The following is a 27,338-nucleotide window of genomic DNA, read 5'->3' as shown; positions in this document are numbered from 1 at the left end:
AAACAGACTGACTGTGCTTATAACTCTAAAGCACATGGTGCAAATTTCACTTCAGTAAAATCAGTCATAAGTCAGCAAAGTCGAGAATTTAATGGAAATTATTCAGCAAAATTACAAACTTGAAAAAAAAAATGATGAAAAATAAGTACAAGCACCGGGAAACAAAAATGAACAATATTTTCAGTATTTGTGAATCGTTGCTTCCGCCTCAGTGAGATATGAATAGGAGGGTGTGGCTCAGGCGCGCGCTCTTTATTCACGAGACCAGATGATCAACTCCAGCAGCCTTCAACAACAGGTGACTGGAGTGGGCTTTCCAGACCGGTCGTGCCGCTGGGTGGAGGCGAAAGAGGAAGAGGAGGAGGAGGAGGAGGAGGAGGAGGAGGAGGAGGAGGAGGAGGAGGAGGGCTGTATCCAGGCTCCCGGGGAGCGGACGGAGCGCAGTATGGGCTGACTGGCTGCTTGGCACGCGGATCCTCCTTCAGGGGTTTTTCGTTGTCTTCAGAGATGGACGAGCCGAACATCCTGAGACGCCGCGGTCTGCAGGTAACTAACTGCTGAAGCTGTCATCTGAGGTTTTGTCCGGGAAATCGGGATGATCGGGCGGGGAGGATGGAGATGAGGAGGAGGATGATGATGATGATGATGGTGGTGGTTTTGGTTGTGGTGGTGATGATGAGCAGCTGGCGACGGTGCGAGGCATTTCTTCAAGGATTTGCTCTGGGTGTTGCACTTGATTTTCCGTCTGTTTCCCTTCTAAAACAATCACAGTTAAACCGTAATGTGTTCAATGGCTTTGTAAACGATGTGACATCGTTTGGGAACATCACGCGCGCTGCTGGTGGCCATTCACCAGAACACACAATGAGTCCATGTATGATTGTTGATCTTTGTAAAATTCATGGACATTTTAGATCTGTAGATTAGACCTGTTTTCTGCAACCTGGAAAATTATTTATGTGTTCATTTAGGATTTTTTTTTTTTTTTTTGGGGGGGGGGGTGCTCCAGACAGTCTGGTTGTCTTGGTGATGGGAGAACAAAAATTCATGTTTTGCTTGAAGATTGTCACAAATGTCCCTTTTAATCTTCTCCTGGGTAGCACCTCTATCGCTCAACATTCAGCATCAGATGGAACCAGGAGCATCTCCACCGTACACACACCAGCTGAGCTGCATTGTTTTGGCCCGGTTTGTTATGAAGGAGTTAATCTTGTTTTGTTGTCAGAGACTCACCGTTACTATCTGAGATGTCACCTCCGCTGTTTGTTTTCCACCTGATATTAATGGATTCTGAATTGTGCAACCCTCTGAGTATGTAGAAATTATAGTAATACTCACAACTTGAGCATAATTGCATTTTCCATTCACACTTGCCATGTTGAGATATGTGTGCCCCCTCCTTGTCTGAGTCACTCCCTTGAAATGGGTTGTCTTCAGAATAATAGAGGGCATAAGCAGACATCTCAAAATGGTTTCATGTGCAGCCTTTCTCCGCCTGACAGTGTGTCAACCTGTCTCTCACGTCCTGACTGGCAAGGGCAGTTTTTGCAGTTCCAGTAGCCACAGGCAAATCAGGATTTGTGTTCTCGCCATTAAATGACTACGAGGCCCCCACGTCGTGCAAAGAACTAGGCCACACTGCAGATAATGATATTTACACTGCTCCGAGTGGAAATTAAGTGGGTGAGAGGGAAAAAAATCCATCAAAAAACAATGAAACTTTAGCTTTTTAATGATCTAGTTATGAAAGTGTTATTACAGGAAACAATTTTCATTATCCTCCCTGTTTTTTTTTCCGAAGCATGAAATGAGAGCAGATAGATTGATGATATTAAAACATTAGGAATCCCTCAGGCTAAATAGCAAACATCCCTCCCTGCCTCCCTGCTCAAGCAAAACAAATTACATTTACATTTAAATACAAGGGAAAACATGAAAATATCTTTTTTTTTTTTTTTTTGGAAAATGTTATCAATGCTGTTGTTGTCATCTTTTTTTATTCCAGAAGGAACTGAGTCTTCCTCGCAGAGGAAATGTGTGAGTATTATCAACGGATGTATTCTGTGCATGCACCGAGTGTTTCCATCCGCTTTTACACTCTTCATCCTCCACAAACCAGACCAGCCGGGTGCCAGTGTCACCTTTATTATCAGGCATGCATTTCATTGACACCAAACATTTACATGAGCTTGATGTGGACAGGGACGAACCTGAGTAAACTCTGTGAAAGACAGAGCAGTCTCACTGCTCAGGCATTTGTTGGAAGAATAGTTAAAGATCTGTGTTGGTTTAAGAAATCGACTGTCGGAATCAATAAGTTCCCTCCTGTGGTTTTCTTAAAATCATATGCTCATTGAAATGTATTTGCAAATTTCCCCAAAGCCCTGTTTCTTCTGTATTTCAATATTTTAGCGAACAAACTTCTTCAGGTAACTAATTATTGGTTTGGATTTTGTTTGGATTTTTTTTTCCTGTCCAGTATTCCAGGTAATCTGTTTATCATTAACATTCATATCAAGTTTCATTAATAGGGTGGCGACACATTGAGGAAGCAGGAGAAATCTAGTTTGACATCAGTAGCTTCAGAGCTGCACTGGGATTTCAGTGTAAATCAGGATTCAGGATAGTTTCACTGTTTGGAAATTTTTTTCAAAATTCCAGCTCGAGCAGTTGGATAAAATTACACTGATCCGTAACACTTCTTGCCAGGAATATAATTTAGCTTGAAGTGTTTCTTGTGGGACCTGCAGCTCATTTATCATTAAATTTGATTTATGTGAGAACCCCTACAACAAGATATATTTTCTGTAATATTTAGCATTGGGCATTTTTATTTATTTTTTTAATCATGTATTAACAAATTGGAAAAGAGATAAAAAATATTCCCAAACACATCTCGATCAGAATGATTTCTTTGTCTCATCTATCAGTATCTACTTGACAATTTGAAGAAAAGTTACAGTCATTGTAAAAAGAACAACAAAACATCAGACAGACAGGTGGATAAATTACTGTAATTCAAAATAGTGAAAAGACACAAATTAGCACTCAGAAGTATTTTGCATGAAACATTACAACTGGAACATTTCCACAGCTCACTGTGGTGTCAGCTGTTACCTTTAACACTTTGTTCATATGAATTTGCATTACTCTGTATGTGTTTAGGTTTTGGTACATACACAACCAGATGTAATACAGACACAGGTATACAGATACAGATGTAATATTATCTACTGGACCCTAACCCAATGGATGGGTGAGGTCAGGGTTCCCTGGACAGGTCGCCAGTCCATCACAATGGCAAGCACAGAAACAGACGACCGCACACACTCACATTCTTGCCTACGGTCAATTTCGGGTCACCAAATAACCTCACATACACGTTTTTGAACTGTGGGTCAAAACCACCGTACCTGAAGGAAACCCACACCCCTCATCATTGTAGGGTGGCATCTGTATCATCCTTAAACCCAGGTCCTCTACCAGATGGCTGGGAGTTTGAGGGGTCTGTGCAGTATCTTACCTGTAGCTGTCCCTCAGATTGCGCTCTTCTGGACTGAGGCTTCAGATGTTGTTCTTGGGACTGGGACTTCTCAATCTTTTTTCTGATGTTGTTCTCAGCTGGCACTGCCATGTCTATACTGCCCTCTTCTGTTTGTGAACCACCATAATGCCTGGTTTGGTTAACCAGCAGCTGTTTGTCAGTCCGGAAGCTGAAGTACCTCAAGATTATAGCCATGTTGTTCTCAACCACCTTCAGGTGAAACCGAACATGCATGGTGAGGAGCTTTCTTGTTGGGATATCTGTAGCTTCTACACTCCTTTGGCTAGTTTACGATCCCAGCTGAAAATCTGATGACTGGCGGTGCATTTATTTTGATGGCTCAGACCTTGTTCTTACCATTCAACTAACTTGGTCAGAACTTGCCTTACTCCCTGGGGGCATTTGGTTGTGGTTGACGCCCTTGTGGCCTCCTCGTGGTTTCCATTAGCCTGGATATCCCCAATATTGTCTTATAGTAGGTTGTTCCTATCAGTTCTGACAATCCCGCCTCTCTCTGATACCATCCAAACACACTTGTCTAAATGGTAACAGGTCATATGTTTGAATTTCAGTGTCCCAGACTGTTGCAGACAGTTGCTTGGGTAGATGAAAATCGAATTAAAGGATTTGGGATGGTTTCAGGCTCTTAGATTTCAGTTTATGTTGCAGAGTGGTATGATGTGGTTTGAGATCATTTGATGCTGTCATACATTTAAGCCTCTGAAACAGTTTACTCCCCCGTTTTAACATAACTAGTGTCTGTAAATGATGCTCAGTGCTTAAAACCATGAAGACCTCAGTATTCCCTGACGACAGCCATGTAACATTTAAATACATCGGGCTTTTCTAAACACATCCTCAAAACTCCGAAGTTACTTTTATCTTTCATTGTATTTATGAATTTAACGCGAAAAATGTAACTGTTGATTATCACTGTGATTAAATTAACCCACCCACCCCACCTTTTCAGTTGCTGATTTCTTTAGGATAAAGCGGTAAAGCCAGTTTTTCCGACAGCACTTGAAGGTCTCATTAGTACCTCCTCTCGATGCTGCGCCTGCGCAGTGCGGCGGACGCTGCTGTCGCTGGAAACTTTGGAGCACACTGTTGTATTTTTGACGAAGATACCCGCCCGATAATGTGGCATCCCGCTGGTGACGGGCCTTTTCCCGCATTTTGCTGATAAAATTGGGAGCGTGTGATGGAGCGGGGGACATGGCCGCTGCAGTCGCTCAGTACCTCCGTGCTTCCGTGCCGTGGGTCTGGGGTCAGTTTGTACCGAAGCTGAGGGGAGTTTCTGCCGTGGGACGCGGCGTACTGGCCTAACCACCGCCGACGACACATCCACAGGACGGAGTGCCTGTCATGAGGCTCCCCCTGTAACCACAGGACGCTAAAATCCACGTTCAGCGCTGGTTTCATCGGCCACCGCCAATATGTCGGACCAGAACTACTACTGGACCGTGCTGCCGAGCTACAAAACTAGTTTTGTGACTGGGGCCATGATGAAAAGATCTAAAAGGTAAAAAAAAAAAAAAATATATATATATATATATATATATACAAACTGTATTCATAAGAGGAAGACATTGGGAATATGGGCGCTTATGGCCGTCTCCTGTTTTCACTAAACGTCTGCTGTCGCTAGCATCAGCTGTGGCATTCACGGTCCGACAATCGGCAATTTGTTGAACGTTTATGTTGAGCTATGCGATTAAAAGCACGTAAACGCATCATCTCCCGGTACTGGACACATTAGGAGGGCGCAGCTCAGATTTACGCCACGGCTGGTCTCTGTGTGTGTGATAGCATTACAGTAGGGTACTGTATGTGTCGCGTACATCCGCCCTAGTTTTTGTTTCCGACAGAAACGTGGCCATTGTATGAGTGCGTGTGTGTGTGTATGTGTGTGTGTTTGAGCTTGTGAGCAGGCTGCATTGTCTGCTGCCAGCTGTCGCATAAAGCTACATCCAGACACGGTGCTGATCAATACCCCTGATGCGGTTAGCGGGACTGTGGCGGTGCTTTTTAGCCGTGTGATAGATTTAATCAGCCTTTACAGTGTAAGCCTTTGAAGCCCGGGGTCTCGGTGTGTCTGTGGCAGTCAGTGAGTTCACGGTGATCTTATCACGGATTATTACATCCCCATCTCTTTTGTCCTAATCCCAGTGTTTCTGTAATGAAGTGGTGTTGTTTTATTCTGCCTCCAGTGCCACACACTGCAGGACTCAGGGCGTATGGGTGAAATCCTGGTGGAAAAACTGGGATCTCATCTTTTAATATCTTGTGATGTAGTTTTTCTCTCAATGTCAACCCCCTATTTCCTTGTCGTTGGGGTCATCCACCAGCCGAGCCAATGAATCACCTCTGTGTGATTTTTGAATGACCCTCAGTGAACAAATGCAGCCCTTCACCATCAGCAGACATATGAAACATGCTCCCCACTGGCCTAGATTCATCATATTACAAGTCATCATTGTTTGTCTCAAATATGAGCAGCCACATCACTGCTAACTGTTGATGAAGTGCTCATGTGGCCAGGATGCAATACAGTAATGCTTTCATTGCGCCGTATTTTAAAAAAATAGTGTTCATTTATTTTGCGAATAGGAGGGAAATTGCACACGCTCTCGCGGTGTGTCTGTGGCTGCAGCTGTGTGTCACAGGCAATTTGAAGATAAATATCAAACACACCTCTTTGGCTCTCCATTCCCCCGCTGTTGCTGGGCATCTCTGCAGCTCTTGTTTTTGGGTTGGGGGCCATGCAGTCTGTGAATCTGCCTCAGCTCCAACCCAGAAACGTCAAACTCTGTTGCCATCTCAGCCCCTCAATTATTTTAGGTCACTGCTAGAGAGGGAAAGAGAGACGGCTTTGACATCGACAGGATAGCAACAGAGGACAGACATGATGGGATTACGTCCAGATTTCCTTTTTTCCAGAGCACACCAAACAAACAAATTGAAATAGAAACCAAAGCTGTTTGTTCCTCTGCAATGTGAGTGAAGACTGTTGTGAACACTGAGTAAGCAGCATGCCAAGCCTGCAGGCGCCTCATATGTCACGAACAGAGTGGACAAATAGCATATGACTTAGTAAACTAACTCTATTTTAATTAGACTGAGATTTGTGTCAGCACGATATGATAAGAAGGCTTCTGCTTGTAGTTGTTAATATTTATGTCTCTCTAATTGGGGCCGTTTTGTACTTGCAGAAATAAAAAAAGGCTTGGTACCAGCCTCATGAAGACCAAAAAAATAAACTAAACTGAAGAAAACCTGCCTGGGAAAGGGGAACATTATTGGCAAATTACAGCCTAGCCAGTGGCGCTGGAGGAAGCAGTGCAAGCCAGACAAGCAACAGAATACCCATTTGGCACATCCTGGTCCGAATCAAAACAACAAAATGGTTGTGCTTATTCAACAAGCATTTGCCCAAATTGTGTAGGCTGTTGAGGATCAACATCAAGTAACAGTTTAGATAAATGTATAGATGAGATAGTGTTGCAGATATATAGACAAAGATCATCGTCACCCATTCTGACAGATGTGTAATGGTATTGGCAGTAGTTATGGCTTATTCAGTTACATCATAGAAGTCAGTGGAGCCACATACTTTTTTTAATCTCAGTCAAACAGCCAGCCAGCACACTTTTATTGGATCACCAGGTCTCATAGTTCCAGATGTTTCTCATGTTCTCACCTGAAAATACCCTGTCTTCAGTAGTTTATCATGGGTATTTTGTGGTAATAGCATAGTAAATACTCTGTTACTTTATATTCTTCATGCTTCTTCCATGCTTTATTCAATTCAGGGTTTTTGAGGACTGGAGCCGATTCCAGCTAACTCTCAGCTAAGACAAGCACACACAGATCAGTGGGAAATCTTTCTTGTCACCAATTACCGTCGAACACACAGAGAGAACATGCAAACTACACACCTCTCAACCTGACTTAGACCCCAGGGTATTCTTGCTGAGAGGGGAGACCGCTCACCATATGTGTATGTGTCTGCATGGGTGTTTCTGTATTTATGTGCACACATGTTCCCTGCTCGTGTATAAACATTGGCACCGCTATCATTTCCCTTATCTGTGTTTTTCATGTCACAACAAACAAACTCCAGTCTGCGTGCTTAATTTTATGCAGCCGCGTTGTGTACTGACAACACATTGATCAGCAGCATGTGCTCGCAGGGGATGATATTTGTGACTGGGTTTTGCTTAAAGCAAGTGTTTTGTCTCCATCTTACCTTTGTCTGATTCTTCCCACAGTTCCCGTAACAACAAGAGAAGGAGTTTGGCGGTTGGGACTCCATCCCCCACGCTGTCACGACCGCTCTCACCTCTCCCTCTTGCCACAGGTACTTGTTTTGTTTTCAGTTGCTGCTCAGGTTTGTGTGTGTGTGTGCGTGTGTGTGCGCTTGCTTTGTATTCACATAGGGTGGTTTTCAGGGTGGCTGCATGCAGTCATCGTCATGTGGAGGGCAGACGAGTTGGGTTGAGGGGGTTTATTTGTGGCAGATGACAACAAGATGAGCTTCTCTTCTTATATAGGTTCCCTCAGCCGTGTGTTTATTTACATGCTGTATGTCACAAGACCGGCTTTGGTTTTCCCCCTGGTGTCTCATAAGTTATTCTTGCTGTTTTATAGGACTGGAGCAAACAGTTTGAACATAAGATAAAATGAGTTAGTTGGACATTATGCAAAGATGTCTTCATTCATTGTATCCATTATTTAAGTGATTGGCTTGAATTGGCTGTACTGAAGTCCTTAAAGCTGCTTTTACAGTAAAATCAACATCGAACTAGAGGATTTTCATTTTGAAAACCTGTATTTTAAACCCTGCTTTTCTGATGAACACCATGTATCTTATTGTAAAGTGAAAGGAGAAATGATTTTTTTCGGAGCTTTTGCAGGATGTCTCTGTAAAAGGGGGTCGAGTGACCGTTCAGGGGAATCGTGCGGTGTGATCCACAGCTGGACTCCCTGCTCTGTGTCCACACAGTTGTTGATTAAGTGCTGAACAGGCCTGTTCACATGACACGCTAACCGGTTGTTAGCGGGGTGAACTGTGAAGTAAAAGTAATTAACCTGTCAGCTGATCATGTAAAACAAAGAAACATCCCAGGGGAGTTATTCAACATGCCAATAGTAATTGACACAGTTTCTTCACCTTGGACCAGTTTTATAAGGTTGTGTCTGTCTTATTTGTTTTCTCAGCTGGCAGCAGCCCTTCAGAAAGCCCCAGAAATGTCTCTGCTAGTACCTCAGCCAACTTCCAGTTTGCCCGCAGGTAAGAATTTAATCAAATTCTCTTAATTTATTATTATTATTATTATTTTTTAGTTATTCGAACATAGACACATCATTGTAGAATAATTTTTCATGACACATACATCTAAGAAAACTTTGCAGGTCAAACACAGAGCGACAGTCCTACACTCACATCCGTGTCGGAGGCAGTAATTAGCTGTAAATGCATGTTTTTGGAGTGGACTGAGGAAAACTAAATCCCAGAGAAAACTCACCAGTCCAATTCTTGTAAATGCAAAAACCTGGCAAAATGTCTTCATAGTTGTTACTCCTGTGTGCATGACCTCAGTAATAAAGTGCTTTCACTCTGTTTTAAAACTCAAATAGTAATTCTGAAAAACTGAGAAGACAAAAAGGAGATTTTATTCCTGAAAGTCTTTTGAATACATTTGCATGTACACTTTCATACACTGACAGTCATATTTATCGCTCTCCTCTGTGGCTCTGGAACAAAGCGCAGATGCTGGACTGGACACAGTAGATTTTGTTGCCCACCTAGAAATTGATGAATGTGTTGTGCTTCTTTACTGCGGTCTTAAAGTTTTATATATCAGAGCAAGAAGCGAAATTTGTTCCCTGTGAGGAAAGAATGATGCCATTCTTTCCTCACAGACCTGGTTTGGCAGTTCTCACAGTTTGTTCTCCACACATCATCTTGGTAGAACATTTTCCTCATGTGATGCCTATTCTGTGATTGGTTCCCAGGAGTTCTGCTCTTGTTTAAAAAAAAAAAAAAAATTCTGTGTTCTTGCAAAGTACTTATCCACCTTCACGTTTTACAGCCTAAATGATGTCAGCAGAAACGTGTTTCCATTTGTTTAGTTGTCAGAATTTGTATTGAGAAATGAGAAGCAATCATTCTTATTTCATCTGCGGCTTTTTCCTCCGCAGGACTAGTTTCTTCATCAAGCCCAAAACAACACAGCAGCAGCACTCTGCACATAGTCTTACCTCCGGCCTTTTACATAAAAATCTGAGAGGAATCCTTTAGAAGCTTCGGTGGAAACTGAGTTTCATGAATAATGATCGTGCCTTAGCTTGTTCTGTTTGCCCGTGGAAATGAGGCAGCGGAGAAGCAAGCCCAACCAGCTGAAAGGCCCCGGGGCCCGTTGCTGGACTCGGGCCTCGGCATTTGTCGAGCCAATTAAGACGGCGAGTCGCTTCGCGCGCTCGTTTTTCAGGGCTGCTGTGATTATGGGGAAAGCTGCCTCGCTCGCCCTCTCATCACGCACCCTGCTACTGTTTTTATAGACTTTACTGGGATCTAGGAGAACGCTAGCAGGAGCTGGAATCCTCGTCTGGTTGCAGAAAATGCAATGCCATCACCTTGCTCCAACAGGGCTTGTTGGGCAGAACAGCAACATGTATACAAATACGATGCGAATATGCATCTGTCTTTACAGAATGTAGTGATGATACAATATGATGTTGCAGCATAAGCTCAGGGAAAGAGAGAACCTCTCCTTATAGATTTGCTTTGTATGACTCATCTAAATTTATTCAGACTTTTGAAGCTACCAACGTGCAGACAGATGCTGGGACTGCACTTTTGACTGCACCACTGGGTTTATTTGTTATTCACACAAGCTGTGCAGCCCTGCTGATTGTGCAGTCATTTTGTCATGTGAGCACAGATTAGCTGCACATGTAATATACTGTGCAGCTGGCATTCAACCAAAGAGTACAGTCATCTTCTAATGCAGAGGAAAGGGTAAGATGATGAGGAATTTAGCTGCAGCATCCCCGTAAAGGCAGGACTGCCAACTCTGCAGGCATGTCCATGATATTACTGTTTAACAGATTGGCTCAAACAATGATTTGAAGCCTTTCGTCTTTCTACTTCCATGAATTACATAGCACTAATGCAGAATTTCTGGGTGGGGATTTAATTCACATATGGTTGATGATACATAAATCCAAAGAAAACACGTCTAACACATCTCACTCCAGAGCGGAACTGCCAAGCTTTGCTGTGTCACCTCAGATTTGGCCACACATACCCAAGAGCAGATTTCTGCAGGGGAACAGTCGACTGTCTTTGTCACCACAGATTGAATCAATAAGGGAATTTGGGTCACGTCCTTTAAGGGACAAATTGGATGGAAAAAAGTAGGGAAGCAATAGGAGGAGGAGTGTGGATTCTGCAGTTCCTGGTTGAGGTTTTCTGTGTGCGGCAGTGGTTTGGGTAAATGTTTCATGCCGCGTTAATGTGATTGTGTGTGTATTAAAAGACATGAGCTAAGTGTCTGCGGGTCTCGGCGCTGCAGCACGATCGCAGCTTGGCAGGTGTTCAGAAGCTGAGACAGTCGACAGCCGCTGGCTGCCTGCTTTGACAGACTAACAGGACCGTGACTGCGACTGCCAGACTTATTCTGTCGCTGTCATTAACCGGTGTTTATTTTCTTTCTCACTTTGTGTCTCCATCCGCCCCACTTCCTCCTCTTATCCTCCTCTCCCTTCATCTCCCTCTTCTTTGTCTGATAGCCAACTGGTCCGCACAGAAAGGTAAGAAAGTGGCACATTTTCCCTCCTCACATTCTTTAAACCTGTGTGCAAAAGATGTTTTTTTATTAAGAGTGACTTTTGAAGATATAAAAAGTTCCCTACTTTAAAGACAGGAGTGACAGATTAGCTTGCTTTCGTAAGCTTTCCAAGAGCTGCCACCCACTGAGGCGTCTGTTTCTGTTCGGTTTCAGTCGAGCGGATGGTCGAAGGTGGTCCGTGGCGTCTGTTCCCTCCTCTGGATACTGCACCAACGCACCAAGCTCATCTGTATCTGTAAGTGGAGCCTCAGTCGACAGACAAGTGTCTCTCTCTCTCACTCTCTCACTGTCTGACACACTCTCTCTCTCATCAGATATTCAACCCCTCCTCAAATCGCCGCCATGGGAGCGTTTAGCTTCCCACATACGCTTCGACTCGTTGTATCAATCAGTTTACGGGGCTGAGGAGTCTTGTAAACTCCTGGTGCTGACTGAGCAGTAAATCCCCTCAGATTAAACACACTGTAGGAAATAAAACCGCCTGTAAATCGTTTGTTGATTCACACTGCGCCTGATAAATGGACTTCACTCTTACATTAAAACGCTATGCACCTGCTGCACATTTTCTATGGTTTGCATCGTATATTTTTGCTCACAGTGAACACTTTCAGACATTTTAAAGTTTAGTAAAGAAGTTAGCAGCAAAGCTTATGGTGTAATAATAAGAATTACATTTTGAAAGCCTTTCTATGTTTAAAAATCAGTGTGAATTTACAAGATGCATTCATATGTGCAAACCACAGGCTCAAAAAGATCAAGAGCACAAACAAGACGCTGTGTCGGTGAATCCCATAGCTGGGAGAGCGAGCCCTGGTGTCGCTGTCACCTGCTCCGCTTTCTGCAACACAGCAGGTCCGGCTGGTTTATCAAGGCCTCGCCTCACACCAGCTCCACCACTATAACCAGATAAACACGTGTTGGCAGCACTGCCAAACACTAATCATGGTCATTATGAGAATCCCACTTCAGCCCGAGCACATGAAGTGCTGCACCGAAGCGTCGCGAGGCCAAACATTACTCAGGTAATGTTGCACAGGTTTGCTGTTCTGCGTTATGAAATAAGAACTTTTCATCTGACGTGGATACAAGAAGTCAGGTCCTCTTGTCTTTGTGGTGCTGATTGAAAACATCGAGGTATGTATCGGTAGAGAGGCAGTCTTTAGTGACGAGTTTTTATACCAATCAGAAAGACACGTCCCGCCGTCTCTCGACTGGTTGTTTTCTTGATGCAGCTGAAGAATCTGGAAGTGTTTGGGGAAATGGTGCAGCATTGCTGTGTGCTCACCAGTTGTTTTCAGCAGGGCAGCTGACTGATTGATGTTGGTATTTTTAATGAGTCACAGAGACTTGCAGGATGTGTGCAGTGATGACCAATCCCTCCACCATTGGCCCTGTTCATTCATGTTTTCCACCACAAAGAGGAAATAGGGATTAATCCTCGAACACCACTTCCTGGGTTTTACTGAAGTTATGCAAAGTGTGTTCAACAGGACAGGAGGATATGAAACACACAAAATATTGCTCGGTGTATATTTGCCCTTGAATTCAGCATTAACCTGTGTGTTTGTTTTAGGAAGAAAGAGACTCCTGGTGAAGTTAATAGCTTACCCTGTGGCCGGCATTATCAAATAAATGACTTCATACTGAAATGATTTAAGCTGTACTCTGCGTATCCGCTTCAGACTTAGGGAAAGTACAGGAATAATATGGCTAATCGCTAAAATAACACAGGTCTTGTTGAAGTTCCCCGGTTTCTTTTTTCCGGATGACTTCACTGACGAGAGGCACCGTGCGTTTCCCCGGCTCGGCTTTTAATTCAAGGAAAACTGAAGGAGACGGCATGCCATGCTGCCCAGCTCCACCCATCAGCACCGTTGATGGTTTCTATAGCGATTATCTTAAAGTTTATCCCTGAAAGCCAAAACTTCAACTCAAGTTGGATGCATTAAATAATAAAAAAAAAAAAAAAACAATGTCCGTCTCGGGTGTCATGGCTGTAATTTGGTGTGGTGGACCACATGGCTCAGACACGGTGAGGTCAGTCTCTCCGAACACAATGCTCCTTTCAGGCTCGCTGTCAGCGAGGTCTTTATGCAGCTCTTGCTCACTGCTAATACGTCTCCAGTTTCCTCCTCGGGGTATTCCCCCCCCCTACTCACACAGACACACACTTTCTATCACTTATTGGTTCTCCCTTCTCGCTGTCCGCTTCTCTCTGTTGGATGCTTCTCTTTCCTCCCGTCAGACCAGCCTCTCTTCACTTTCCTCTTCCTCCGGTGAAACACGAGACCCCAGCCAGATGGGAGCTCTCATAAATTCCAGGCCGTGTGTCTCACATTCTCGCTCGGAAAGAGAAAACGAATGCGTGCATGGCCGGCACGACAGTCGGCGCTGCGTGTCTCGAGGCCTGCTGCAGCGAGAAGGAAAACACCGGGCTGAGAGCCGCTCTCAGCAGAGTGCCCAGAGTTCGCCCAGTCTTTTGTTGCGTGGAGGGAGGTGCCTGTGGTTTACATGATAGCCGTGCTTCGCATGTCCTTCTCAAGTGTTGGGCGTAAATCAGATCTGTAGTGGAACATCAAAGCCTTTAATACTCTCAAAGAGCATTAACAGGATGATGACTGAATGTGTGAGAGCACCGCGATGCGAGTCTCTTACCAGAGGAAGGCTTTTAACAGGAAGTTATATCATCAGGGCTGTCGAGGCTTGACCTCTCAAACACACAAATACGTGAAGAGAAAAGGTCAAGTATTGGTTGTTTGGTTGTTGTTGTTTGTTTTGTTTATATTCTGGTCCCCCTAGTGGTGTGTGGATGGTATCTGGCCAAAACACCTGATGTGGATGCCTCGCTGCGAGAAGGATCGGACTAATAGATTCGCTCTCATTTATATTCCAGCACGCTGACCTCTTTCAGTCCTTCCAGTCTTCACATCAATGCATCCTTTTTCTAACGCTCTCCCTCTTCCATTTCCCTTCCAGTCGTCTTCATCGCAGGAGCTGCTGCACCAGTTACCCTTTCAGCCCACGCAGGATGACCTCCATTTCCTCTTCAAGCATTTCCGGAGCACAGAAAGCGTGGCGGACGAAGAAGGAGCCCACCACTCGCCTCCCGTCAGGCTTCGGTCACGCAGTCTCAGGTAGCGGATCAGACTTTAATCGCATCCTGACCTCACGTCAGTGTTTCAGTTCAGCATAAACATGTGACACAATCGTTAATACTGATGTAGACCTTTACAGAAGGAAATACGTTCCACAGTGTATGAGGGAGGATTGATGTTAGATCTCATCAAGAAAGTGTTAAAATACCTCTTCAATATTTGTTTGCTCCATCTCATACACTGCTCATATTGCTGATTGAAAAGCGATCGTCTTTTATTTTGGAAAGTGACACTTACTGCATTTTGTTGTGCAAGTAAGTTGTCGTTGTGTCAAGTTGATGAAATAAGTTTTTACTATTGTTATAAACACACTTTTCAAATAGCTTACTGCCTGGTAAAAGAAATATATCCACAATAAGCCTAAAAATCCGCAAAGCAGTGAACACGTCTGGTTTTGAAAGGATTTTTGTTGGATTTCTTTTTCTTCTACCAAACACACCTTGTTGCCTTTTCAGTCACCTTCAAAATCCAGAATACTGGATACTGTTACACTGAGAGATACATATTCTCCTGTACACCACTAAAATTACGAAAGTTATTAAACAGACACAAAAATGTAAATGTAGAACAATTATGGTGTAATTACAGTCGTCAGCAGTAGCAAAACGCAAAAACATAGGCCTGCAGCTGTCATCAGCGTTGCCCTGGAGCAGAGCTGTAAACAGGAATATGGACAGATTTGGACAAACTGCCACAAAGCCTGGAGCTGGCAGAAGTCAGCTGTGTGTTTTATAGCATCTTTCACTCATGATTATAACAATAAATACCGTCTGGAAAGCTCAAAATATGCTGAGATAATTACTTTATGCGGTTGTGGAAAAAGCTTGGGCACCCTGGATTGAAACGAAGCACCTCCTCTTCACTCAGCCTCGCTGAAACCATCATTTGCAGCGGCGTGGAGCTGCGAGCTCGCGTTTTATGATGGGATGTGCCGGGTGTTGGCGGCAGCTTTATGTGGCTGCTGTTCTCCGACGTGCCCTGTCTGTGGATGCTTGGGAGATACACTCATGATCGCAGCCAAGCTAAAGCTTTCAGCCAGTGTCACGCATTAAATTAAAAGACTTATGAAACCGATGGCATCACATCTCGATTGCAGCTCTGGCCGCAGATGAGTGACACATGTCACTGGTTTAATATAGCTCCATCGGTGTGTAAAGGATATCTCCCCCTAAAATAGTTGCCAAGTGGGTTAGGGTTTGCTATTACTCTAAAATAAAACCACGCCGCATGTGCAACTGTTGTGGCTGTCCAGAAATAGTGCGGTGAATGTCACATATTGCTATTGTAATTTGTAGTATGCGGGGTATCGTAAAGGAGCGCTGCAGATCACTATTTTTAACGCTCGTGTTGACAGTGCTTTGATTTGCAATGCGTACGAATCGTTTAAAAGGCAGCCTCTTGAAACTGAAGCCCTGCGCACACAACAGATGTGCTCATGGATACTGCAAATGAGAACCTGAGCCGCAGCACATCGTTGCGATTTGAACATGCTGTGTTTACGACCGAGTGAGGCAATAAACACGATGAGTCAAGCATTTGTCATACACACTAAAAGGTATTCATGGATTTTGTGTTGATAGTCTGGTATTGGCCCAATTAATAAAAACCTCTCTACTTTGACAAGGGTCGTTTTTTTGGAAACACGTTTTACAAATCAGGTCATGTTTATGCGTGGATGTGAATTTCCTGAAATGAAGTCGATAAAAGCACATGGCGTTTAACAGTCGTTAATATTTTCAGATACACAGAGCAGCACATGGGCACAAACACGCATGCTTAACAGGGCAACGCTGCACAACTTGTCATGTATTTCTGTTCCATACAGTTTTATATCCAGTGTCCTCTGCTTATTTTTCACATAGATCTGCACATAGATCATTCCTCTCACGCGTCGTTCTCCCTGCCATTAAAAGACAATCTGAGACACAGCATCTAGAGCCTTTGAGTGGTTTGTTAACCGCAGTATGCAGCACCTGCAGCCACTTGGTCATCCCCGCCCGTGTATGACCAGCAGACCACCAGGCCGTGTGCGTCAGTCAGGTGTCCACAGATCACATCTAACATGCTGCTCTTGTTTCAGAGGCTATAAAGTTATTATGCTGAGTAATTGTCACCAAATATATGGAACCAAACCCTTTTGTTTTATTTGAGATGTCAGCGTCTCGTCGCTCTTTTGTCTCACTAATCAGCTTGAAATGAGTTCTGTTGGTTTTCTGTGCTTCAGAGTTGCCTCGCATAATGTTTATGAGATTATTTATGTTCCGTTTTTCCCCTTCGACTCGGTTCTCATGCAGTCCTGGGCGGACATGCGGCACCTTTGACAATGAGATTGTCATGATGAATCATGTCTACAAAGAACGCTTTCCAAAGGTAGGCTCGGTCTTCATCTTCACTAATTTGTGTGTTATACACGAACACCGAAACAGAACAGAACAATGTCTTTGTTGTGATTCACTCTGACCAATGAGATTCATATAAGTGTCTCCTGCTGTGGCTGTTTTAAACTGAGCGGTCCGGTTTGGTTTCCCAGGCGACAGCCCAGATGGAGGGTCGGCTGCTGGACGTCATTGCGGAGTGCTCCCCAGACAGCGCCCTGCCTCTGGCCGACGGGGTGCTGGGATTCATCCAGCACCAGCTGGTGGAGCTGGCCAGAGACTGTCTGGACAAGTCGCAGAACGGCCTGGTCACCTCCAGGTACTTCGTGGAGCTGCAGGAGAAACTGGAGAACCTGCTGCACGAGGTGGGCGTCTCTCATAGTCAGGAATCGACTTTTCCATACGCTTCTAAAAAGGTGTAATTCTGTTAATTATTCAGACGTTTGGTCGAAGTGTACTTCCTCTGAGACGCTGCCAGGAGATTGATTGTTGGTAACACAAACCGCCTCTGGGACCTTGTATGCAACGCTGTGGTTGTGCTCGGGACACTGAAATGAAATGGCGTGTTTGATTGTTAGTCATTGGTGGTGATTGTAGGCCATTAGCCAGAAGTAGTGTGGTCATTTTGAGCCGTCACATAGATGTGTGCAGCGGTCAAGTCTCTGATTATGTAATGACAGATGACGTAACCCGGGCCAGCCGCGATTTCTCTGCAGAAAATGCTGCCTTCTGCAAAATAGATTACAGCTTCTGCGAGACACTCAGACCCCAACTGGTTTTCTCTTTTGCTCAGAAAGTTGGATAATTTATATGTTCTTTTCATATTGCTGCCAGATGAGTGCTGTTCGTGTGCAATTCAGCCATTATTCAAATTTCCACTGGAGTCTTACTTCTGTGATGGATTTTTCATGTCAGTCATCGTCACTTTAAAATCCATAATTCACTGTTTGAATGTATACTTGGCTTTGCAAATGTACAGTAATTGTGCAAAAATCAGGCAGTGTACAGCTTATGAGAATTACCACCTGGAGCACGTTTTCTTCTCAGGATATTTTCTTTGGCCGAAGCAGGGAAATGTTAGTGGCTGCTCCCAAAAGTGAAGAGCAGGGAAAGAGAAGTGAGCATTGATGCAAGATGTTGAAACACCAGCCACCGTCCATCGAGTCCCGAACGGATCGTGTGATGAGATGAAATGGATGCTAAAAATATGAGCCGGACTGCCGTGCGCTGTGGACGAGCCGCACTGCTTCTCCCGATTGGATTAAAAAAACGGTAACAATCCCTCTTCCTCTGTTCTGTCCCGTCCCGACCAGGCGTACGAGCGCTCGGAGAGCGAGGAGGTGACCATCATCACCAAGCTGGTCAAGAAGATTCTCATCATCATCTCCAGGCCGGCCAGGCTGCTGGAGTGTCTGGTAAGACGAGCTGGAATGATCACGTGCACACGCGATAGAAATGTTACCTTCGCCATGTCGAAGCCCAGAGCACAGCGTCTCCCATGGTGTGCGAGAGTCCCGGTGACTCACCTGATGACACACCGCAGTGGTAATTACCCAGCAGCCTGTTAGAATAAAGCAACAACAAGTTAATGCTGCTGCTCGGTGTGGTGCATTCGCACCGTAATCAACCGTAAATCTCTTCAAACTTTTTCAATCTGGCTTCTTAGCAAGCTCGTCATGAAGACTCCACGTCTGTTTACAGTTTGCGCCCTCCACGTCATTTTACCGGCAGCATTTCACACCCGACACACTTCAGTGTTTTGTTTTCTTACCTCTGTGTCACGCCAGCCTCCTCTGATCTCCTTCGCGAGTTAATCATTTTCTTTTTACAGTCAGGCAGCACAGTTCATTATAGTTCAATTATTTGTGTCTTTCTATTTCCTTCAGGAGTTTGATCCCGAGGAGTTTTACCAGCGTCTGGAGGCAGCAGAGGGTCAAGCGAAGGTCGGCCACGGCATTAAGACTGATATTCCCAGATACATCGTCAGCCAGCTGGGCCTCACCAGAGATCCTCTGGAAGGTACAGCGAGCACGTCTGCATGTTAACACGTTTAGCTCTGGGTTGATTTCACTGCGGACTGTGATCTGTGGTGCCTTCTGTTGCAGAAATGGTCCATTTGGAGCAGACGAGCCCGAGTCACAGAGCAGCGAGCAGAGAGTCGGACGACGCAGGGGACACGACGCCCGTACAGGTATGAGCTCACATCAAACGGGCCGCCGAACAAACCCGCTTCACCTTTCACACCTTTCGGATTCTTAATGACTCAGTACTTTGAACCATACGCCCGACGTGCGCTCCGATTGTCTGCTATTAAACTATTTAAAGTGGATGTGGACACGCCCTGTGTGCGCTCACTCCCTGTCCTGAGGTCATGAAATTATAGCCCTGAGTGGTTAATGGAGCGCCTGTTTATACAAGAAAACAGAAACAATTTGAATCATCACAATGAACTCATGAAGTGCACACATCCACGCTTGTCAAAATCGACGCAGCAGATGCGGCGCCCTTATTCTCCTTCTGCTTTTTTTTTTTTTCTTTTTGGGTGTGTGTGATTCAGAGTCGTGCGGCCTGCACTCCTCCTCGGAGGAAACCGCTGGAGAGCGACTTTGAGACTATAAAGCTCATTAGCAACGGCGCCTATGGGTGAGTGAGACAGACTCCTCTAAAATCTAAACTAAAATCAGGATGTGCTGCCCGAGTGTTTTTGTGTTTACACCGAGAGGCCAGGTTCGATTCCCAGCCAGTGCAATATTTTTCCCTCGGGATTAATAAAGTGTCTAATCTAATCTAACTGGCTGTTCATTGTGTGTTCCTGGCGTTTGACCAGCTCAGTCACGTGTAAACAGATCACGTTCAGCATGTTGTTGTTGTTGTTGAGTGTAACACCTGAATATTACACCCTGAATATAAGGACTCAATGTTGAAGATCTGTTTCAGGAAAACAAACCTTTGTCTTATATTTGGGTCAGTTTGTTATGTGGAGTTTTCTCTCTTTCCCCGCCCCACAGGGCCGTGTTTCTGGTTCGCCACAAGGAGACCCGTCAACGATTCGCCATGAAGAAGATCAACAGGCAGAACCTGATGCTGAGGAACCAGATCCAGCAGGTGTTTGTGGAGCGAGACATCCTCACCTTCGCCGAAAACCCCTTCGTGGTTTCTATGTTCTGCTCATTCGAGACGCGGAGGCACCTCTGCATGGTGATGGAATATGTGGAAGGTAGGTTTGTGGGCTCACGCACACGAAGTGGTGATGCTGAAAAGAGTCGGCCCAAACCTGACCTGATTGGTGTCTGAAGGTGGGGACTGTGCCAACCTGCTGAAGAACATCGGCCCTCTGCCTGTGGACATGGCCCGGATGTATTTTGCGGAGACCGTCTTGGCTCTGGAGTATCTGCATAACTACGGCATCGTGCACCGAGACCTCAAACCCGACAAGTGAGTTTTCAGCTTGACGAACAAAGATATCGTTGCCTCACACTTCACAATTCCCGTTTCCTCTTTTCTGGTTTCAAGCTGCACAAATTCACTGTCAACGAAGAAAGTTTTTTTGTTTTTTTTTTTAAGATTTGTTTAACCTTAGTTTTCTTTCTTACCTGCTGTGTAGTTTGTTGATTACATCCATGGGACACATTAAGCTGACAGACTTTGGCTTGTCGAAGATCGGCCTCATGAATATGACCACCAACTTGTATGAGGGACACATCGAGAAGGACACCAGAGAATTTATCGACAAACAGGTTGGTTTCTTCTCCTCCTGTCCTGCTTCGACTCGCCTCTCGTCTTTACGGCCTGACAAGCCTCTCTCTCCCCGTGCTCCAGGTGTGCGGTACTCCGGAATACATTGCTCCCGAGGTGATCTTGAGGCAGGGTTATGGAAAGCCGGTGGACTGGTGGGCCATGGGCATCATCCTCTACGAGTTTCTGGTGGGCTGCGTGCCTTTCTTTGGAGACACACCAGAACAGCTCTTTGGTCAGGTGGTGAACGGTAAGAAATCCTGAAACTGGGTTTTGATGCATCCTCCGTGGTGTATTGCTGCGCTTCCTGCATCCTGTGCCTTGCACCGCGGTCACGGTGTCGCCTGTGTGTGTTTCCACGTTCAGACGATATCATCTGGCCTGACGGCGAGGACGCGCTGCCGGCTGACGCTCAGGACCTGATCACCAGACTCCTGAGGCAGAGCCCTCTGGACCGCCTGGGAACAGGTCGGTGACACGCGGGTGTGGACGAGGCTCTGCTGGCAGCAGATATTGAAAATTTCTATGAATTTTTATTTATTTATTTATTTATTTTGCTAGTTGCTGTCACATGAAGTCTTTTTGGGTTAAATAAACCAAACTGAACTTGTGTGTTCTGTTGCAGGAGGAACTACTGAGGTGAAGATGCACACGTTCTTCCTGGGTCTGGACTGGAATGGCCTCCTGAGACAAAAGGCTGAATTCATACCTCAGCTGGAGACTGAGGAGGACACCAGTTACTTTGACAGTACGTAGCTCCCCGGTCTATCGCTGTGTGTCTGCGTTCACACCGAGCAGCACAGACACACCATGATAGACTCAGCAGTGACACTTAGTCCTAGTTTCATTTGGATTGAAATGGCCTCGCTGGTTTTTCAGTGTTTAATTCTCTGTCTCTGCGTTCTCTGCAGCCCGGTCCGAGCGCTACTGCCACCTGGGCTCAGACGACGACGACGAGACCAACGATGACGAATCCTCTCTGGAGCTGCGACAGTTCTCCTCGGTAGCCCACCGCTTCAGCAAGGTACTGCCGTTTCCCCTCCTTAGCGTTCACGATCAGAGAATCAAACGTCGTTCTTTCTCCTGGAGTTTTGTGATTAAAAAAAACGCCTTGAACCGAATCCTCCTGAACTGCAGGTGTACAGCAGCACGGAGCACCTGTCCACCTCCACGCCGTCCCACCCCAGCCTGTCGTCGTCGGAGCGGAGCCACAGCGAGGAGAAGGAGGAGCGGTGGGAGGGCAGGGGCATCCTTTCCCCCGGCGACGGGCACAAGCACTCGGCCGGGGGAGACAGGAGGGCAGATGGGCACAGGGGGAGGTGAGAGCCATTACTCATCACTACAGAAATCACAGCCACCCCTTCCAGTCTGTCTCGCCTTGTTAAGTACAGATTAGATGGAAAAATGGGATTTTGTGATCTTCTGGTCTTAATTTCTGGAGTTAATTCTTCGTTTTTTATTGTTGTTCCTCAACCAGATTCAGCCGATCCACTCATATCTGCCATTTTCTTTCCCTGTAGCCTCCGTCCACGCGCCTCCTCCAGCTCCTCGCAGTCAGAGCGCAGCGCCAGTCCGCTGGTGATGAACAGCACCCAGAGCCTCGACATCATGCCCCGCTTCGCCATCTCAGCGGAGGAGGAGGGTGAGCAGCGGACGCGGCCCGCTTCTGGTTCTTATTTAGCAGTCGTTGGAATGCTCGCGCTCACACATCACACCCCGCTGATTGCAGACGGGGTGGTTTCCAATCTGCGGCGCATCCGTCTGAGAAGCAACAGCACGGGCACTCGGCCGGCCTTCCGCCGGGGGGCGTCTCGGCGCATCGCTCACCAGCTGGAGACGCCCGAGAAACCCCGATCTCCAGCAGGGAAAGTCCCCAAATCAGCCTCCGTCTCCGGACTTTCCCTCATCATCACTCCAGGTGCAAAGAATGACCTGCATGTCTTAAAACATACTGGTTTGCTGTTGGAATTGAATTATTTATCCATTCATAACATGTTAGGTAATAATGAATATAAGTGAGCAAAGAGAGGCTTTTGAGTTTTGCTCATTTCACATATTTTTCAAGAAACCTAAGAGGTTCCACAGCTGCTGTTCCATTTTTACAGGAAGATTTTGTGTGTTTACAGTGCCCTCTACTGGCCAAAAGTGTATTCATGCACTGAACACAAGCTGCTTGTTTCAATATGAGAATAATTTCATGACATTTGTTTAAATTCGTGGTTTCATCCAGTATCAGATACAGTTTTTAAAAGTTTACTACCCGTCATTTCAGATTTTTTTTGACTGGTCTCCTGTCTCCTTGTCCTAAACCAGACGACTCGGCCGGCCCTCCTACGAGCCCCAAATCGTCCTTGTCCCTGTCGTCCAACCCGTCGTCCCGGGACTCGTCTCCCAGCCGGGATCTGTCCATCAGCATCAGCTGCCTGCGGCCTCCCGTGGTCATCCACAGCTCCGGGAAGAGGTTTGGCTTCGCACTGCGAGCGATCAGGGTCTACATGGGAGACAGTGACGTCTACACGGTCCATCACATGGTCTGGGTACGTGTCCTCACCTCATTTCTCACCTTCCTTTGTCAGTAACCGCTTTGAATAAACAAAGATTAAACAGACTTTTTGTTTAGGTTTGAGCTCGATTATGTTGCGTAGAAAGGTCTTTCTGTGGGATTTGAATTCTTGTCTTCAGAACAGCTGATCAAGGGTTTATAGGACCAGTAATTTTGAGGTTGTGTGTGTGTTTGATCCAGTGTGTGGAGGACGGCAGCCCAGCGCACGAGGCCGGATTGAGGGCAGGCGATCTCATCACTCACGTCAACGGCGAGTCGGTCCAGGGCCTCGTGCACACGGAGGTGGTGGAGCTGCTGCTAAAGGTAGCAGGATCTGCAAACGGCGATCGCATCTTTGATTATTGCATTTTTATTAAAAAAGGAAAAAAACGCGTTTGGTCTGAAATTCTCTTAAGTGTTTGTGTTCATGATCTGCTTTCGTCAGAGTGGAAACAGGGTGACCTTGCAGACGACGGCTCTTGAAAACACTTCGATCAAGGTGGGCCCGGCCAGAAAGACCAGCTACAGGGCGAAGATGGCTCGACGCAGCAAGAAGAGCAAGAAGAAGGATGGACAGGACAGGTACACGAGGAGGGAACCGACTCCTCCAGACGTTAATCTTTCACATTCACTATCGCTTCAGCTAATTCTAATTTTATTTGTTGTTTTTACATATTAAGTGAGCATCATATTTTCAACGTCTGTTTCCTGCTTCATTTTTCTTTTGTCATAAAAGCGATTATACAGATGTCTCACCTTGGTTTTCCATGTGATTATTCATTGTTTTATCCTTTATATTCAAGTTATACTGGCACCTTGAGCTTCATCTACCTCTCTGACGGTGTTCTTTCCTCTTCCAGCCGGCGCCGTAGCATCTTGAAGAAGCTGTCGAAGCACACGCCTCCTCCGCCCATGCAGAGCAGCCGCAGCTTCTCTTCGGGGTTCCACCAGTCGTCCAGCGACAGCCTCTCAGGTTCCCCCACCCAGAGCCTCTCTCCTGGGCCTTCCACGCCCTGCCGCTCCCCTGCTCCTGACCACTCCGGAGGTCAGTCACTCTGCCTTTTCAGCGAGATCCAGTTTTTTGTAGGGACCACATCTTATTTCTTTTTTTTTTTTTTTTTTCTTAACTGTTGCATAAATTCCTCCGTTTGGTTTTCCTCTCTTTCAGATTCCAGCTCCTCTCCCTGTTCCAGCTCTCCGAACTCCCCCGTCCCGCAGGCCCGTCCCAGCTCGCTCCACGTCCTCGGCCGCTACACTAAAGCTGGTCGGTGTAAGTCCACCAGCAGCATCCCCCCGTCCCCGCTGGCCTGCATCCCGCCCCCACAGCCCCTCTCCCCTCAGTGCTCGCCATCCTGCCTCCCGAGTCACCCCAAGTCCCTGCAGGGTTTCCACGGCAAGACGCTGTCCCCGCCCACCATCGCCCGCCACTCGGTGCGCCCCCGCAGCGCCGAGCCGCCCCGCTCGCCGCTGCTCAAGAGGGTGCAGTCGGCAGAGAAGCTGACGGGGGACAAGTCGACGGGGGGCTACCACGCCGACAGGAAGGCCTACAGCACCCGGCGCCACACCATGGAGGTGCCCCTGTCCGAGGGGGAGGGGCTGGAGGACGCCGAGGGGGACACCGCCACCGGGTTCGTCTGCGTCGGGGAGCACGGCCGCCAGGGCCTGTGCGTCGGGGGGCTGCGGGGCCACCAGGACGCGGCGAGCGGCGGCGGCGATTACCACCGCCCCACCACGTCGCCTCAGCACCGCGGCGGCAACCACCACTCCAAGGAGGTGGTGGTGATGAGGAAGCTGGCGCTGTCCGAGCGCCGGGACTCCTTCAAGAAGCAGGAGGCCGTGCAGGAGGTGAGCTTCGACGACCTGGAGGAGAGGGAGGCCACGCCCAGCCCCACACCCCCTCCCACTCAGCCGAGGGCCTTCAAGGCGTCCTGGATCAACTCCACCCAATCAGAGAGCGGCGTGAAGCCGGAAGAGAGAGCGGCGCCGAGCGCCGCGCAGCCCAAAGCCAAGTCTAAAGGCAGAGACGGATTTTAGTCAGTCTCTTCGCCAGGGACAGGTCAGCGGAGCGAAGCGTTCGACCTGCTGCTGTTCCTACAACGAAGGCCTTGCATGTGTCCAGAAAACTGTGACCAAGTCAAAAATCACCACAAGCAAACTGTCTGAAGACAGACGTCTCTAATAAGCCAATAGCTCTCAGTAATACATGCACCCTGTGACACTGTTAGCCCAATAACGACTGAAAAACTATGTTTACTTCCAAGTCGCTTGTTCTCTCTTTCGGTTCTCGAATCACTGTGGCACCTGACGTATTTGTAAATATTTTTGTTTTAAATGAAGAAACTTATTTATGACTTTTTAATGCTCATCTTGTTGTTTTTTTGCTGACAATGCCTTGGATGCTTCAGCTGTTCTTCTTTCAGGAATTGCACAAGAGAAAAACCAGGCAACAGCTTCTCCGTGTGGAAAAGAAGAGGTGAAATTACACAACATTGCACCATGTTTGTTTCTTTTATACCACAGTGAGTGTGTGTGTGTGCGCGCGTGTGTGTTCGGATGGGCTTTCCGCTGTTCATCCTGGACTGTATGTGCTATAGCATCTCGCTACATATTCTGTGCTGCCTCTCAGCATACAGATTGTGGTATTGACAATTTGGGCTCATCGTTAGTTGAACACACAGAGCTGCGGTGCCAAAGCATGGTTTAGCCATAGCAACCATAGAAAAAGAGGTACTGTATCTGTATATAGAACACTTGAGTGTATGCATGGGCTCCACTCCGGCCACTCCGCTGTCTGTCAGCGCCGACACTCCTCCGGTAAACGATAAACCCCCGCCGACGTGTAGATAGAGCTTGGTGACTGCCTTCAGAAACCGGGCTGTCGTGTTTTGTCACCCTTTGTCAAATCAAGCCTCCGTCCAGCTCCTCGCCAGTGTCGTCCCGCCCCGAGTGTGTTCGCACAAGTCGTCGTTGCCGTCAGGACGATCGCTTTGTGTGTGGGATTGAAAAAAAACTGTACAGTGGATGCAAACTTGGCTCACTCGGCTGTTTTTTTTTTTTAAAAACATGTATTATGAATGAATGTTTACATTTTAGTGGAATTATGTGCGCGTACACGTCATGGTTTTTTGTTAAATTATTTGAAAAAAAAAAAGAAGAAAAAACTGAATGACAGGGAAGACGTGGATGAAGGCCTGGGTTAAAGGGTGATCCTGCTTTTGTATATTTTGATATGGAAACAGTCTTGTTGCAGTACTAATAACCTACGCTGTTGACATGTATTGTGTAAACAATGGTGGACCTTATAACAGCTGTCAGTGATGTTTTCTTGAAAGTGACCTTGTCGGGTTGGATGGACTCAGTCGAAGTGTCATGTCGTCTTATTTCCCCGTTGCTCCCTCACCTTCGCGCCCACATCGGTCCGTTTGCATCTTGGAAGCTTTACTAACCTGATCAGACTGTTGAGTTTCAGTCGCTGATTTTAAAGATTTGTGATGAGATTTAGACATATGGGATTTAGCCTTAGTTGTATATTTTATTGTAATTTTGTTGAAAACATAAAACTTTTTTTTTTTGTTTTTTACCATTTTAATTCAGGTTTTGTTTGGATCAGTGAGTAAGAATGCTTCCGGTCGTATTTCACACTTAAAGGAGCTTTAAACATGTGAGGAGTAGAAGTTCACCACATACTGCGATGTTTCACTGTGCATGTGGGATCTGTCACTGAGTATCTGATGCAATATACATTTTCACGTTTTTTTAGTTTTATTTTTGCTCTATCATCGTATCCTTTGACTTTACGTTGGACCGACTTTAAACGGCGGTCCGAACCAGCAGCCCATCATCTCAGATCATCACAAGGGACTCTTCTTCTCTGCTTTTGCACACGACTGTGTGATGAACTCCACAGGTGCTCGCCCACTGTCGTTTCCACACACACGTGTGTGTGTGTGTGTGTGTGTGTGTTTGTGTATACAACCCCCTCCCCCCCTCCATCCCCACACGACAAACTGGCCTTGGTGAGATGCCTACCATGTGGGTATCTGGTGCAGACTGGTGTAACATTCTGTTTTTCTCTTGTCTTAACAGTGCTTGAAATAAATGAATTGCAGAGGACTCAAAGTCTGAACTACA

The 27,338-nt window shown here is 46.2% G+C and overlaps 1 protein-coding gene across 2 annotated transcripts; it reads left to right on the top strand.

Moving 5' to 3' along the window:
* Positions 1–275: 275 nt before the first annotated feature.
* On the top strand, positions 276–27,338 carry mast3a (microtubule associated serine/threonine kinase 3a). Of its 2 annotated transcripts, XM_030114631.1 has the most exons (28): positions 276–546; positions 2,006–2,037; positions 7,816–7,904; positions 8,765–8,837; positions 11,342–11,362; positions 11,554–11,635; positions 14,377–14,534; positions 16,850–16,925; positions 17,086–17,295; positions 18,244–18,345; positions 18,817–18,949; positions 19,036–19,121; positions 19,488–19,573; positions 19,939–20,147; positions 20,227–20,365; positions 20,535–20,667; positions 20,750–20,915; positions 21,032–21,133; positions 21,291–21,413; positions 21,577–21,689; positions 21,803–21,984; positions 22,186–22,307; positions 22,395–22,583; positions 22,979–23,202; positions 23,409–23,531; positions 23,653–23,789; positions 24,068–24,252; positions 24,376–27,338. In XM_030114631.1, the coding sequence occupies exons 1-28, from the start codon at positions 508–510 to the stop codon at positions 25,239–25,241; spliced, it is 4,200 nt and encodes a 1,399-aa protein (XP_029970491.1). In that variant the 5' UTR covers positions 276–507; the 3' UTR covers positions 25,242–27,338. The 2 variants fall into 2 exon arrangements, with proteins under 2 accessions (XP_029970491.1, XP_029970490.1); XM_030114630.1 differs by lacking the exons at positions 276–546; positions 2,006–2,037 and adding an exon at positions 4,599–5,066.

The sequence above is a fragment of the Salarias fasciatus genome, chromosome 18, assembly GCF_902148845.1.
Source record: "Salarias fasciatus chromosome 18, fSalaFa1.1, whole genome shotgun sequence".
NCBI classification, from domain to species: domain Eukaryota; kingdom Metazoa; phylum Chordata; class Actinopteri; order Blenniiformes; family Blenniidae; genus Salarias; species Salarias fasciatus.
This window is presented reverse-complemented; position numbering and strand designations above follow the sequence as displayed.

Coding starts and splice junctions, on each gene's coding strand:
- mast3a (XM_030114630.1), top strand. CDS start 4,981: ATGTCGGACCAGAACTACTACTGGACCGTGCTGCCGAGCTACAAAACT. Junction 22,308..22,394: donor CATCTCAGCGGAGGAGGAGG/GTGAGCAGCGGA, acceptor CGCTGATTGCAG/ACGGGGTGGTTTCCAATCTG. Junction 23,790..24,067: donor AAGAAGGATGGACAGGACAG/GTACACGAGGAG, acceptor TTCCTCTTCCAG/CCGGCGCCGTAGCATCTTGA.